Source organism: Rhea americana, unplaced genomic scaffold, assembly GCF_003343005.1.
Source record: "Rhea americana isolate MKP2758 unplaced genomic scaffold, rheAme1 scaffold_9, whole genome shotgun sequence".
NCBI classification, from domain to species: Eukaryota; Metazoa; Chordata; class Aves; order Rheiformes; family Rheidae; genus Rhea; species Rhea americana.
The window spans coordinates 1866325-1877937 of record NW_028187088.1 but is presented as its reverse complement, the minus strand read 5'-3'; the positions used below and the strand labels follow the sequence as shown (position 1 = coordinate 1877937).

Below are 11613 nucleotides of genomic sequence, written 5' to 3'. Positions count from 1 at the left end.
TGTCTAACATGCTCTAGGTGACTCTGCTGAGCAGGGAGGTTGGACTAGATGATCTCCAGAGGTCCCTTCCAACCTTACTGATTCTATGATTCTATTCTATGATTCTTTCTATGATTCTTTGCTCTATTTTAAATCTATCTTGTTAATGTGTCATCAGGGATCTGTATTTAATGTCTAAAAGCACTCATGTAACCCCTGTATTACTTTCTGATGCCAAGATGATGCTTTATGTGTTAGGACCTTTAGCAATTTATGGTCAGTTTCTGTCTCAACTGATGACTTTTTCCAGTTGCAGTCATGAAACAGTGCTGCATCAGAAAGAGTTGAGGCCAGTTCCTAGTTCCTTCTTGTAGAGTGTTGTCTGGGAGGATATTGTGAAACAAACTTTAGTAGTTCATTTCACAAGTTGAGCACCTTCTCTAGAAGAATGGCTTATTAATTCCAGTAGCTCTGTTTCAGATGACAGCACTGGAATATGGGTATTTATCCCTTAGCCAATAGATAATGAATGGGCTGTCAAGACAAGATCATTCAGCCTGCTCCCCCTAAAACAAAGCAGCTAAGGATTATTTTTCTTGGCTCTCTTTGCCTTACAGTTGTGCATACAGAATTGAATGTACTTAGCATGTACTTATTAGTTGCACTCCAATAATAAATTCAGCACTCCTGGAAAGTGCTGGACTACTATGTATATATTCAMTTTTTGGAGTTTCTTCCTTCTTTAATAAAGCCACAAAGCTTGAAGTCTTCATCATTAGGAACATAGTTTTCAAAGAGAATGATGGCTAGTTCCCCTTTAAGAGTCAATCAATGGCTATGGGATGCATTTCTCTACTTTCCTATTTGTGACTGTAGATTGTCATACAGAAAACAATGCAGTAACATACACGATGGAGTATATAGTATCATGAAATGTCAAGGGAGTTTTCAAGAACTTTCAGGAAGAAAAAAAGATCTCTTTGCAGTATCATTGGAATACTGTCATATTGTTTGGATTATCTGAGACTATTAAGCCAAAATGTGTGCCTGTTCTTAAGAATAAAATGTTTTGTAAATTATAGCCAGCTGCAGCTTTGATCTCTCTACTGTGACGTTGCCTGAATTAAGGCATTTTGTGTTYGGTAATGGACATACTTGATATATTAAATCTACCTTTGTATTTGATATCCATTTCATTTTCAATAATGGACATTCATGAGACAGTAATAATTTTCAGTATCCACCCTTTGTCCTTCATTTGAACCTGTGGCTGAGAGGTGCAAGGCTCCATATCCAGTAACATTATACTGATTCCCTTGTGTACAACACATACTTGTTTAACATTTTCGGATTATCTTGATTATTGTGTTTCCAAGTCTGTTTTCCCACTGCTCATTGTTTTTTGCAAGTTTTCTGYGTTCAACAGGATTTCTCTAGATTTGAGCAGCTGTTCAGAAGGAATTAGAGCAAGAGTGACAAATTAGAAACTCTTGGGCAGAACTGATTCCATTTCTCATGGCAGTTGAGAAAGACAGTAGTAGTACTGCAGTATAGATTTCCCTTCCTATCACTGATTGGAAATCATGATTATTAAAGGCTGATAAAAGATTTTTGATGAAATAATTTGTTGTATACGGTAATGGTGTTCTTAGGAATGAATTAGTCATAGAACACTATCTTCTATGACTGCTTGAGTTAGAAGACTTAGAGATGACATTCTTTTCTCTGGAAATATACTCACTAAAATATGAATCAGATAATTTCATAGTTTTACATTCTGTAAGTTGAGAATAAACAAGCTTTTGCTGTACCCTTTAAAGTGTAGGTCGGAATACAACTTGGAAGGTATGGATAAAAGGTAAAATATACTGTGAGAGTATAAAATACATTTAAACAGAGCAGTCAAGACAAGGAGCGCTAAACAGACACTTAGTCGGAAGCCCTACCTTTCTCAAAGTCACACAGTCTAAATGGGCTGGCCAGTGTAAATCAGCAGGGGAAGAAAAGGATATGTTAAATTTTACAAAGCAGAACCTGTAGGATAAAAAAAAAATAAAAAAAAGACTAGCCTAAGGAGGCCACAAAATCTATGACAAAGACAAAAGGAAACAGAATCTGCTTTTATTTCCAAAATGAAAATCTTGATTGTGGATAACATCTATCTTCATTCCCCAATTAATTCTACAAGTAATTCAAACAGTAGTCAAATGGCAACTCAGACCAGCCTTTGAGATTTCTGAAATTTTGGATTGTTATGTTAGTTTTCAGTTCTGCATTTTGTGTTTCCTGTGCTAACTGAGTTTTAAGTGCTTTGTTTTTAAACACGATGAAAAGCACAGGCCAACTGAACTTCATTCCTTTGTGATTCCAGAAATGTGTTTTTCTGACTCATCCTAATTTGGATTTGTTGYGCTTTTCCTGCTTTCTTGTACCTTTATCACTTTCTCTGCTGATGCAGAATCTGGAGATTCCTTTTATTCTCTCTAGAGAGATCATTATCAACTGATCTTTTCAGCGTACAGGAGATCTCTAAAAACAGTTCTTTATTCATTGCTGAAGAATTTTTTCAAGTTCCCTGAACATGGTACTATGAGGGGAAGGGCCCCCAACTTACATCTGCTGCTCTTCTCTGTCCACCTCTACTTCACTTACATACTTGAGCCATATGTGTRTGTTTTGGGGCTCTCTGGAGCATTATTTACAGGGCTGGTGACAAAGAGCTTTAGAACACAGGGTCAGTTTAAGAGCCAAAGATGCTATCTTGGGACTGTATCCTCCCGTGGAAGGGATAGAGCTCCTTATGGTAGGTCTTTTCCATTCTAAATGGTAATACTGTTGGATTGTGTATGGAAAGAAGACCTCTTTTATTTGGATTACAGTTTTCTCTATTTGTACTCTGTGGTATTTGTGATTGGTTTTATTTCACTTATTAGCTTCATTCAATCAGAATGTTGTAACGAAAGACCACCTTGAAAAATAAACAAATATGTGTGTTTATTGGAGCTTGAGCAGGGGCATACTTAGAAATTAATTAGTGAATTGAGCACAAGGAATAACCATATTGAATTGATGGAAAGCTCCAGCAAAGCAGGACTAATTTATATCATCTCCAGGGAGAATCAGTATCACCCCTTCCCAGTGTACTCATCGAAGAYGGATAAAACTTCTTGCTGTCTTTAAACTTTGCTACAAAACAAAACATAAATACAGGCATAAAAAAATAATGTAAGCTATTATCAAAGTGGGGATGTGAATCTTACTGAGGACAGACTTAAGAAGTTATCGTAATTATTTGTGCACCATTACTTTTAACTTTTAGTCTTAAAGTCCATTTTTGCTTTGTTTCAGTATGGAAGAGAGGACAGCAGTTGGGCAGTGCTGGTGTCATGAAGGTGGAAGAATTCAGACCCTCCAGAGAGAACGAACATGAATAATGACAACTTCTGTAGTGCCTGTGCGTAGCGTAGTTTCTGTATCACTTTGCTCCCCTGAATGATTGTTTCCACAGTCCAGGGAATGTGAACACAATCATTTTTTATTTCTACTGTAATCCTGTTAGTAGAAGCCTAGCTTCTTGGTAGAGGTGCTAGATATTAGCAATAGGACTTGTAATGGTTCTCTTAGTGCCTCCTTTTGTCTTATGTACAGACCAAAAACTTGTAAAATGCTCTTCAACTACTCTTCAGTTTGTTTGTTTGTTTGTTTAAACTGCCTCCTCAGCAGAACAGGTTGCCATGTAACACAAAGGCATTGCCTATTTATTGGGCCCAGGGTTCAATTGACATTATTCTGCCTGTTACTCTGTGCCCAGGAAAAAATTAAGTTGAGCCACACACTCTTTCGCTTTATACTCTGCTGTGTGGGAGATTACTGAGTTTGCAGAGCCTTCCAGATCCCCTCCTTCATATTCTGTCAACTAACAGCTCTGTCCTTTAGTCCAAAATGCTCTGAATGGATCAAGCCTGATTATGTATTCTGTTGGCCTACTGCTTTTCCCTCTATGGAGATGAGCAGTGGATGCTTGAGCAGGGCACACCTCTCTAATCATTGAATACATCCTCCCACATGCTCTTCAGGGCTGGACCATGCTGTGCTGAGGCACGAATCAGCCTCCTTTGGCCCAGCACAGAGCTGGGAGCTGCTGATACAGTTTTGCCTTCTGGATGAATGTCTAGAAATAAGATCAGGCCCCTGTGGCTGTGAAGGTTGAACCACTCTTTATTTGGACAAAGTGAGAGCAAGCAAGCCTTTGGAGTGAGGATGGATTAAAAGAAATTTCCTTCTATATCCAGCCACCTAATTTGGATCAGCAAAACATTTTCTCATCCCCTTCACCACTCATGGACTCACAGAGGCTGGTTACATTCCTTAATGTGACCTTTCTGTTTAAGGAACAAGCTGTACTGTCAGCAGGAAATACCTAGCACAAGAAAGAAGGAGATTTCATTCAAATGCTGTTTGCAGTTTAAGCACTTRCTTCTTCATGTGCCACTACACACTCACATGCCATCTTGGTATCATTTGGAAGCAATATAAAGCATGTAGCCTACAGTTAGGGAAATAATAACTTCTGCAAAATGTCATTAACAAACATACTGTAATATTTATTAGCTTTCTGCTATTGCACGTAGCTTTGTCAAACAGCTTTAAGATGTCTCTAGCCAAAAAAGATGACCATATTGTGTATCAGTGTTCCAAAGCGCTACTTCAGCATGAAGCTGGTGGAACTTCATTGACACTAATGGAATCCTATAAGAAATAAGTGAAGCATTTATCGCCATAGTGTACAATAGAGATGCACCAGTATTAAGGGAAATAATTAGCACTTTTAAAAAAAACTACTCAGTAGTATCTCTCCTATTCTTTGTCACAATCCTTAGTTGTTATTGGCATTTGTTAACGTAGTTTAAAAAGGCAAAGTATCATTTCATCCATGCCTTATGCAACTGCTGAAAAGTAGCCATATGGCTGTCCTGTTCATTCTGGACAGATTTTAAAGACAAATATTACTTAGTTCTTAGTTCTTAGAAACATTAGTTTCTTTCCATCCCTCAAATGATGACTTTACTATCTTTTACTGCCGTCCAATCTTATTATTTTAAMGAAGAACAGTTGAAGGTTCTAACTAACAATGTAACCGTTGTTAAAATGTGTTGGACAGTTTTCTCTTTAGAATGCATTTGCAAGCACAAAATGCAGTTTCATTTACAGTAGCAGTAGTACTGTGTATCTACTCTTCTTACCATTTGAATCTGTGTTGTATTCTAGTCTGTGTTCAGTATCTTATTATATATTATAAGCTGCTGGTAGTCTTTTTTCTTTCATAAGATGGGTGGAAAAATTAATATCAGGAATATGTCAAGATGCAGTCTGAGGTAGAGAGTTTTTTCTATTGAGGCAAGTTCCATAACTAAAGAGTGCCTTGAACCAGCGTGTCCATGGCATGGAGCTCTTCAAAGATTGTGTAATGAGAAACCATATGTGGCTTCCTGTTAGTGAACTATGTAATCTGTTCCCTTATGTTCAGCTTATATTTAGCAGCAAAGGAAAGGTGGAAATACTGAAATGCTGCATGGGAAACTGGATGTATGATCCTCAACATCTCAAGATGTTAATAGAGTTAAGAAGTCTTGCATATCAAAAGTCCCCATGAGAGTGTCAGTATACAAGAGCTAATCTAATCCCTAGTCAGAGTGAATAATGGCAAGTTAGAACAATTATTTGATTGTGGCGTAGAATCTAAAAGTTGTGTAAAACTCTTCTCAAATTGGATGCAATTAATTTAATGTGCAGAAACAAGGTTGTTTTATTGATTGTGGTTTGCACTGTTTCCAATACTGACCAGAGAKAAACCTCTCTTTTCACTGCACTTCCTGAACTAATAGAGACTTCAAAATTTTAAGTGTTTAYACTGCAATGACCCACAGAAATCTCTAGATGTTTCCAGCAGAGTAGAATGAAAAGATTGAGTGTGTGTGCAGTCAACTGTTGCCTTTAACACCCTAGTTAATTGCTTTACTCTAGCTGTGTCAACTCAGAGTTGTGCTTCTTTCTAAATGAGATCCACGTGAATAGGCTCTAGATTTTAAATATTGAAACCTAAATAAGGTAGCTGTCAGGTCTGTATAATACAGCAAATTCTTATTGAATGGAGTCCTACTGTGTGTTCTGTCASTGTTTTTTATCTTGTTAACCAAAGGAAAGAAATGATGTTTGTAAATAATAGTGAGTATTTGATACTGCATTCTCCCTATTTTAGTCTTCAAAATTTAGGAGGGAATTGTGGTATTCCCTGAGCTGCTAATTGTAAAAGAACATCTGCACATCTCTTTTCTATGTGGCCTATTGGTTTAATTGCAGCAGATTTACATAGAAAGGGTATGATACGTCATAACTAGGCAATTATCCATTCTTCATCACTTAGTTATGGTTCTGCTAATTGATCATTTAAGACATAAGATAGTCTAGCATTAGGAACATTTGAGACTGTTCAGAAAAGATCAACAAATTAATACTGTTGTGTGATATTTGCATAATTGGCTGCAATTATTTAATGTTTAATTGGGTTGATCAAATGAGAYTCAGCCTTTCACATGTTTATGCTTTACAAACACTGGTACTTCAAAATGATAATAATGAACTCTAATTTTTGCATATTCTTTCTTCCTCCCCTCCATTCTTTTGATTATTTTCAGTATTGAACATGTCCTTAATTTTAAGTTTGGTGAGTATGACTCATGCATAGAAAAGAAGTCCTTCAAATGAGAGAATGTCTTATGAAATTGGAATTTCATACAAGCTTTCTGGATGCCRAGAGTTACAGCATCAGCAAATGGCATTATTTAACTAGATTCTTAACAGCAATCAGGGCAAATTCACTGAAGATTTACAATGACAGACTCTGGTGAGAGTGCTAACAAAGGTTCCTGCACGGGATAGATACTCTGTTCAGTCTGTAGCAATGCAAAGCAAATATGATTTTTGTGGTATATAGGAGGGAAATAAGACAAAAGCAAGRCAGTGCGGGATCTCTCTGCCCAGACATTGTTTACACCTGTTCAGCTCTCTCGAGCCATCTGCCAAAAAGCAATCGTAGTCCCATTCCTCCTCTTTTCTAGATAAATCCTCATTTACAGTTTACCTAGTTTAACTGAGAGACATCATTGATCTTCTTGTGTATATTTATTTTTTCTCAGGCATGAAGAGTGATAATTTGGAAAAACAGAATATTTGAAAGAGTCATTTGGAGTGTGAGTTAATTGAAATGTCTATGTGTAGTACACATAGGACTTCCAAGGAGGTAGATAGAAAAACAGCTGAGAGTGATCTCATAGCCACTTCTTTAGAGTAGGAACTCTCTTTGGTCTGATGGCCTCTCCAAAATAACCAGTGTAATATTTTTGAATTGCTCATTGTGAACTGTCTACTGACAGTGCCTTGCTATGAAATAGATAGCGCAGGCATTGCTATGAGATCGTAACACAGCCTGTCCAACTATGGCACATTGGCTCTGTGAGTGTGAGTTTTACCCTACTGATGAGAAAATTTAATACTCCAGTGTCAGGCTTGTATATAGAGAGGTGAGCAGGTATAAAAGATGGCTGAGCATGCAGAAGGCCATTCCTTGCTCTCTTTCTCTCCCTTCCGCACAGATTGACACATCCCTTTTCCTCAGCTCTTCTGTGATGATGTCACTCAGTCTCATGTCTGAAAGTGATCATTTAAGGTAATTTTCCTTCAGTTTTTACTTTCAACAGTAATGACAGTTTTTTAAATATATATGTGTATACACACACAGACGTGTGTGTGTGTGTGTGTGTGTGCGCGCGCGCGCGCATGTTGTTTCTCTTGCGGATATTGGGAGCAGAATTGCACTTAACTGCCTCCACACCTGCTCGTGTAATGCCTGCACATACTGACACTGACTCTGTGATCCTGGACAAATTATCTAACCTCTCTGTAAGTGTAAAACAATAGTAGTAGTACTACCACTTGTGTTGCTTTTGACTGTAATACAACTTTTGTAAAAATGGTATTTTACTACAAAATGACTATAAATGAAGCTAATAAGTTCTCTCTGCTTTTAAGCAGCAGAGAAAGATGCCAGGTAAAGAACTGTATTTAAAGGATTGCTTCAGAGCTGAGTGTGCAAGTGTCTTGATTATGCAGAAGGAAAATATTATTTCAGTGAGAAATAGATTTAAGGTCTGCTGTATGATTGCACAAACAATTAAAATGCACAGTTCAGAGTTTAAAGTTGCTTGCAGAACATTTCTTGACGAGGTGAAGGTGAACTCAATCATACTGAACAGCAAAGCTAGTGAAAGCCTTGCACCTCTTAATGTAGAATTATTAGACTACAACTATTCTAGAGCTACACTTTGTTGTGTAGCATTGAGACTTCTGTATAGATCCAGGCTACAAATTTTCTGAACATTTTTATTGTACGATTTAACAATTGAGAAGTGTCAAAGACCTGTGTTTTACTGTGTTTTTGTCACTACCCTCAAGATTTATAAAAACAATTGATGAGTACTAAATCATTTTAGCTAAATCAGTTCTTTAGTAGCTGTATTTTTAGTCATAACAGCAAAAGAGGGTACTGATACTGCACTGGTGAAAAATACTGTTGTTACAATCCTTCTGCCTATGYTTTGGTTGAGCATGATGGTTATTAGTGGGAATAACAGGATGTTTTCCCTGACTATGTAAAATCTGAGTGCTATCTGTAGCACAGTTGGCAAATATATCCCCAACTCCATAAACAAAACTGGCTTCTCCATTAGCTTAAACTTAAAGAATCAAGTGCATTAGTGCCTAGCAGGTGTGGAACAATGCTGAGTTAGAATAGTCAACCCTTAACTTTGAGCAGAATTTTGAGATCAGTAGCTCAGATGGAAATAAAAGTCATTGACCACGTCCAGTTAACCACACTCAATCTTACTAAAAGGAGATGTACTTAAATTCACTACTACCAACAGCATGGCTAGACCCTCATCCTTGTCTGTGAACATGAATTTGTGCTGAATTTGCTTACCTTAAAACTTGACTTATGACGGACTCAATCCTGAATTTTCATACTATGCTTTAAAAGAAGTACCTTAAATTCCATGTTCATAGGAAGATCTTAAAGAGGATTTAAGACCTTGCCTATACAATTTGAAAGTCTTTACTTTAGAATATCTGTTGTATAAAGTTAACATCAGAAAAGGGAAGATACCTCTGTGAAAATAATTATATACTGCAGTATACCAGAAGGCTCTCCAGGGCTTGAGAGTTCTTCATATTATGCTTCCCTCTCCTCTCCAGGATCATTTTTGTTACTGACCAAAGAACTATCCAGGGAAAGTAAATAACATATGCACAGTGCTTTTTTTATTTTATTTTTTTTTCCAACTAAGAATTGAAAAAGTTTCCAAGAGTTGGTTCTCCTGATAATGCTGGCTTTTTATAGGACTTGATTTTTTCAGGCATGGAACAGTCAGTTAAGTGGGAGATAGGGGAATTCAGAAGTCATCTTAGGCAGTAATATCTTGCAGGAACAGATCTTCCTTTATTTTTTGATCAAAGTGATCAAGATGTGAACATGTAATCTTTTAAACTTTGGGCCTTTGTGTAATTTCTGTGCTTTTCATTTTAAAAATCTGGTACAACATCACAGAACAGTTAGTTTAAAACTATCATGTGTCAGTAGGTTAAGAGAAGAAAGCAAGYTTTCTTATTATTTTTGTAATTGCCTTCTTCCTTTTTTGCCAACCCCCTTCTTGGTTATGTTTGATCTCTACTATAATTGTGAGCTTTTCAGGTGAAACTGKTTTTTTTGTTTGTTTGTTTGTTTTTTTCTCTTCTGTGCCCTAGCATACTCTGAGCTTTTCAGTAAGTACTGAGTGCTAGTGGCAGATGTCAGAGCAAAGAGTGAAGTGAAAAGTCTTTTGTCTCCAGAACAAGTGTGCCGAGGAATGTGAGTGTAATTATCCATCTCTGTACTTCAAGACAGGAGGTCAGAAGAATATCATAACCATTCTTGTTCAGTCCTAAACAGATTTAAAACCAGAGAATACCAAATGTCTAGCAGCATGATGGATTGCTATTTTAGAATGCTCTTATTTTGCTTAAATACTTAAAATATATGCCAACATTTTCATAATTGAGCTCTAGTTACTTAACTGAAACCTGCAACGCACTTTTTGTAGGTCATGAAACAGTAAAACGGTAGATCAAAACAAACAGGCAATGTTCAAAATCATCTAACAATGAGCAACTTTTTTACAGTCAGTGACCTATTCAGTTCCCATGATTTCTGTCAGTTTTCCAATGGGCCAGTAGCTGGCTGTGACTGCAGGGAGSTGGCAAATATATCATTAACTCAATCCCATAGGCATGGGTGTTGAAAAAGAGTGAATCTGTTCCCTGCATCTCCTTGGAACATGGCTTGGACTGTAGTTTAGCCACTCCAATAAAGAGTGACAGAATGATGAAGGTAGTTCTTTGCCATGGTGGAGACAAGTGAGGGTCTTACTTGAAACTGCTTGCACACAATTTCAGTTGGAGCAGTAAATTTGGGAAGAAAAATGTCTCAATCTACCTGGTGTTCAAGGCATTTAGAAGGGTAGTGTAGTAGTTCTTGGAACTGTAGCATATAAACAGAGGGAAATGAACAATTTAAAGAGGTAGAAGTAAACACCTCTTAAGGGTTTCTGTTTTTGTAAGTGCTGAAGTTAACAAGGTATTTTACAAGGATCTGAGCATATAAAAGCATTAAAGGACAGATGTGTGAAAAAACACCGGATAAAATAAAGGAAACTCTACCTCATTCTTCTTTAAAGGTTTYGTAGAAGCACAAGTAAATGCTCCTAATGCATTGTTACATCCAGACCATCTGGCTTGAAAGAAACACTTTATATTTGTATGTCTATAAATCCTGTAATAACTGTATTTTGCTGGCAGTAGAAACACTCTATACTATTTGCAGTTTTCCTCATCAAATCTGTAATTATGTAATGTTTCTGTCTCCAATAAAGGAATTTAACGGGCACCTGTTTGTGGCATGTTATGAAATCATCATTGTTGAGTACAACATAATTATCCCATGGATAGGAGCTGTCATGAAGAAAGGTTCTTGAAGGCTAAATTAAAAGAAAAAAGAATTACCGAATGAAGTGTGGCATTTAAGAACAACAAAGTGAGACATAAGTGGTGAGAGATGAGCCARCTCTATAATCAAAATGCAAAGCCCTTATTCTGCTTCTGGCTTCCACTGAAGTCTAAGGCCATGACACTCATAACAGAGAGAAGAATGAGACTTAACTGTGGCAGGCGTGCATCTGCCCTGCCAAGCCTGGAGGCTGAGCCAGTTGTTTCGTCATGGTAAAAATGCTGGACAAATTAATCAGCAAAGGAACTAGGTGCTAACCATGCTGTCATGAAACAGCTTTTAATGTGTCAGGACTATATAGCAGTGATTGAATACAGYCCCCTTCCTAAAGGTTTTGGAGCAATGAACTCAAGGGAGAGAAGAAAGCCAGAAAAGAACTTTGTACTTTAAGCACTTACTTCACAAGGCAGTTCTGAGTAGTCATTACTCTAAAGAATATCAACCAATGGGAAGCTCTTTGAAGATGGAAAATACTGAAA

At 37.2% G+C, this 11613-nt stretch overlaps 1 protein-coding gene across 1 annotated transcript in view; it reads left to right on the top strand.

Annotated features, from left to right (window-relative positions):
- BCAT1 (branched chain amino acid transaminase 1) overlaps positions 1-11014 on the top strand; it is a 71434-nt gene extending 60420 nt beyond the window's left edge. The window contains exon 11 of the mRNA XM_085324098.1: positions 3328-11014. Coding sequence (XP_085180224.1) covers positions 3328-3369 — 42 coding nt within the window. The 3' untranslated portion in view covers positions 3370-11014. The remainder of the gene's footprint in view (positions 1-3327) is intronic.
- Positions 11015-11613: the final 599 nt, after the last annotated feature.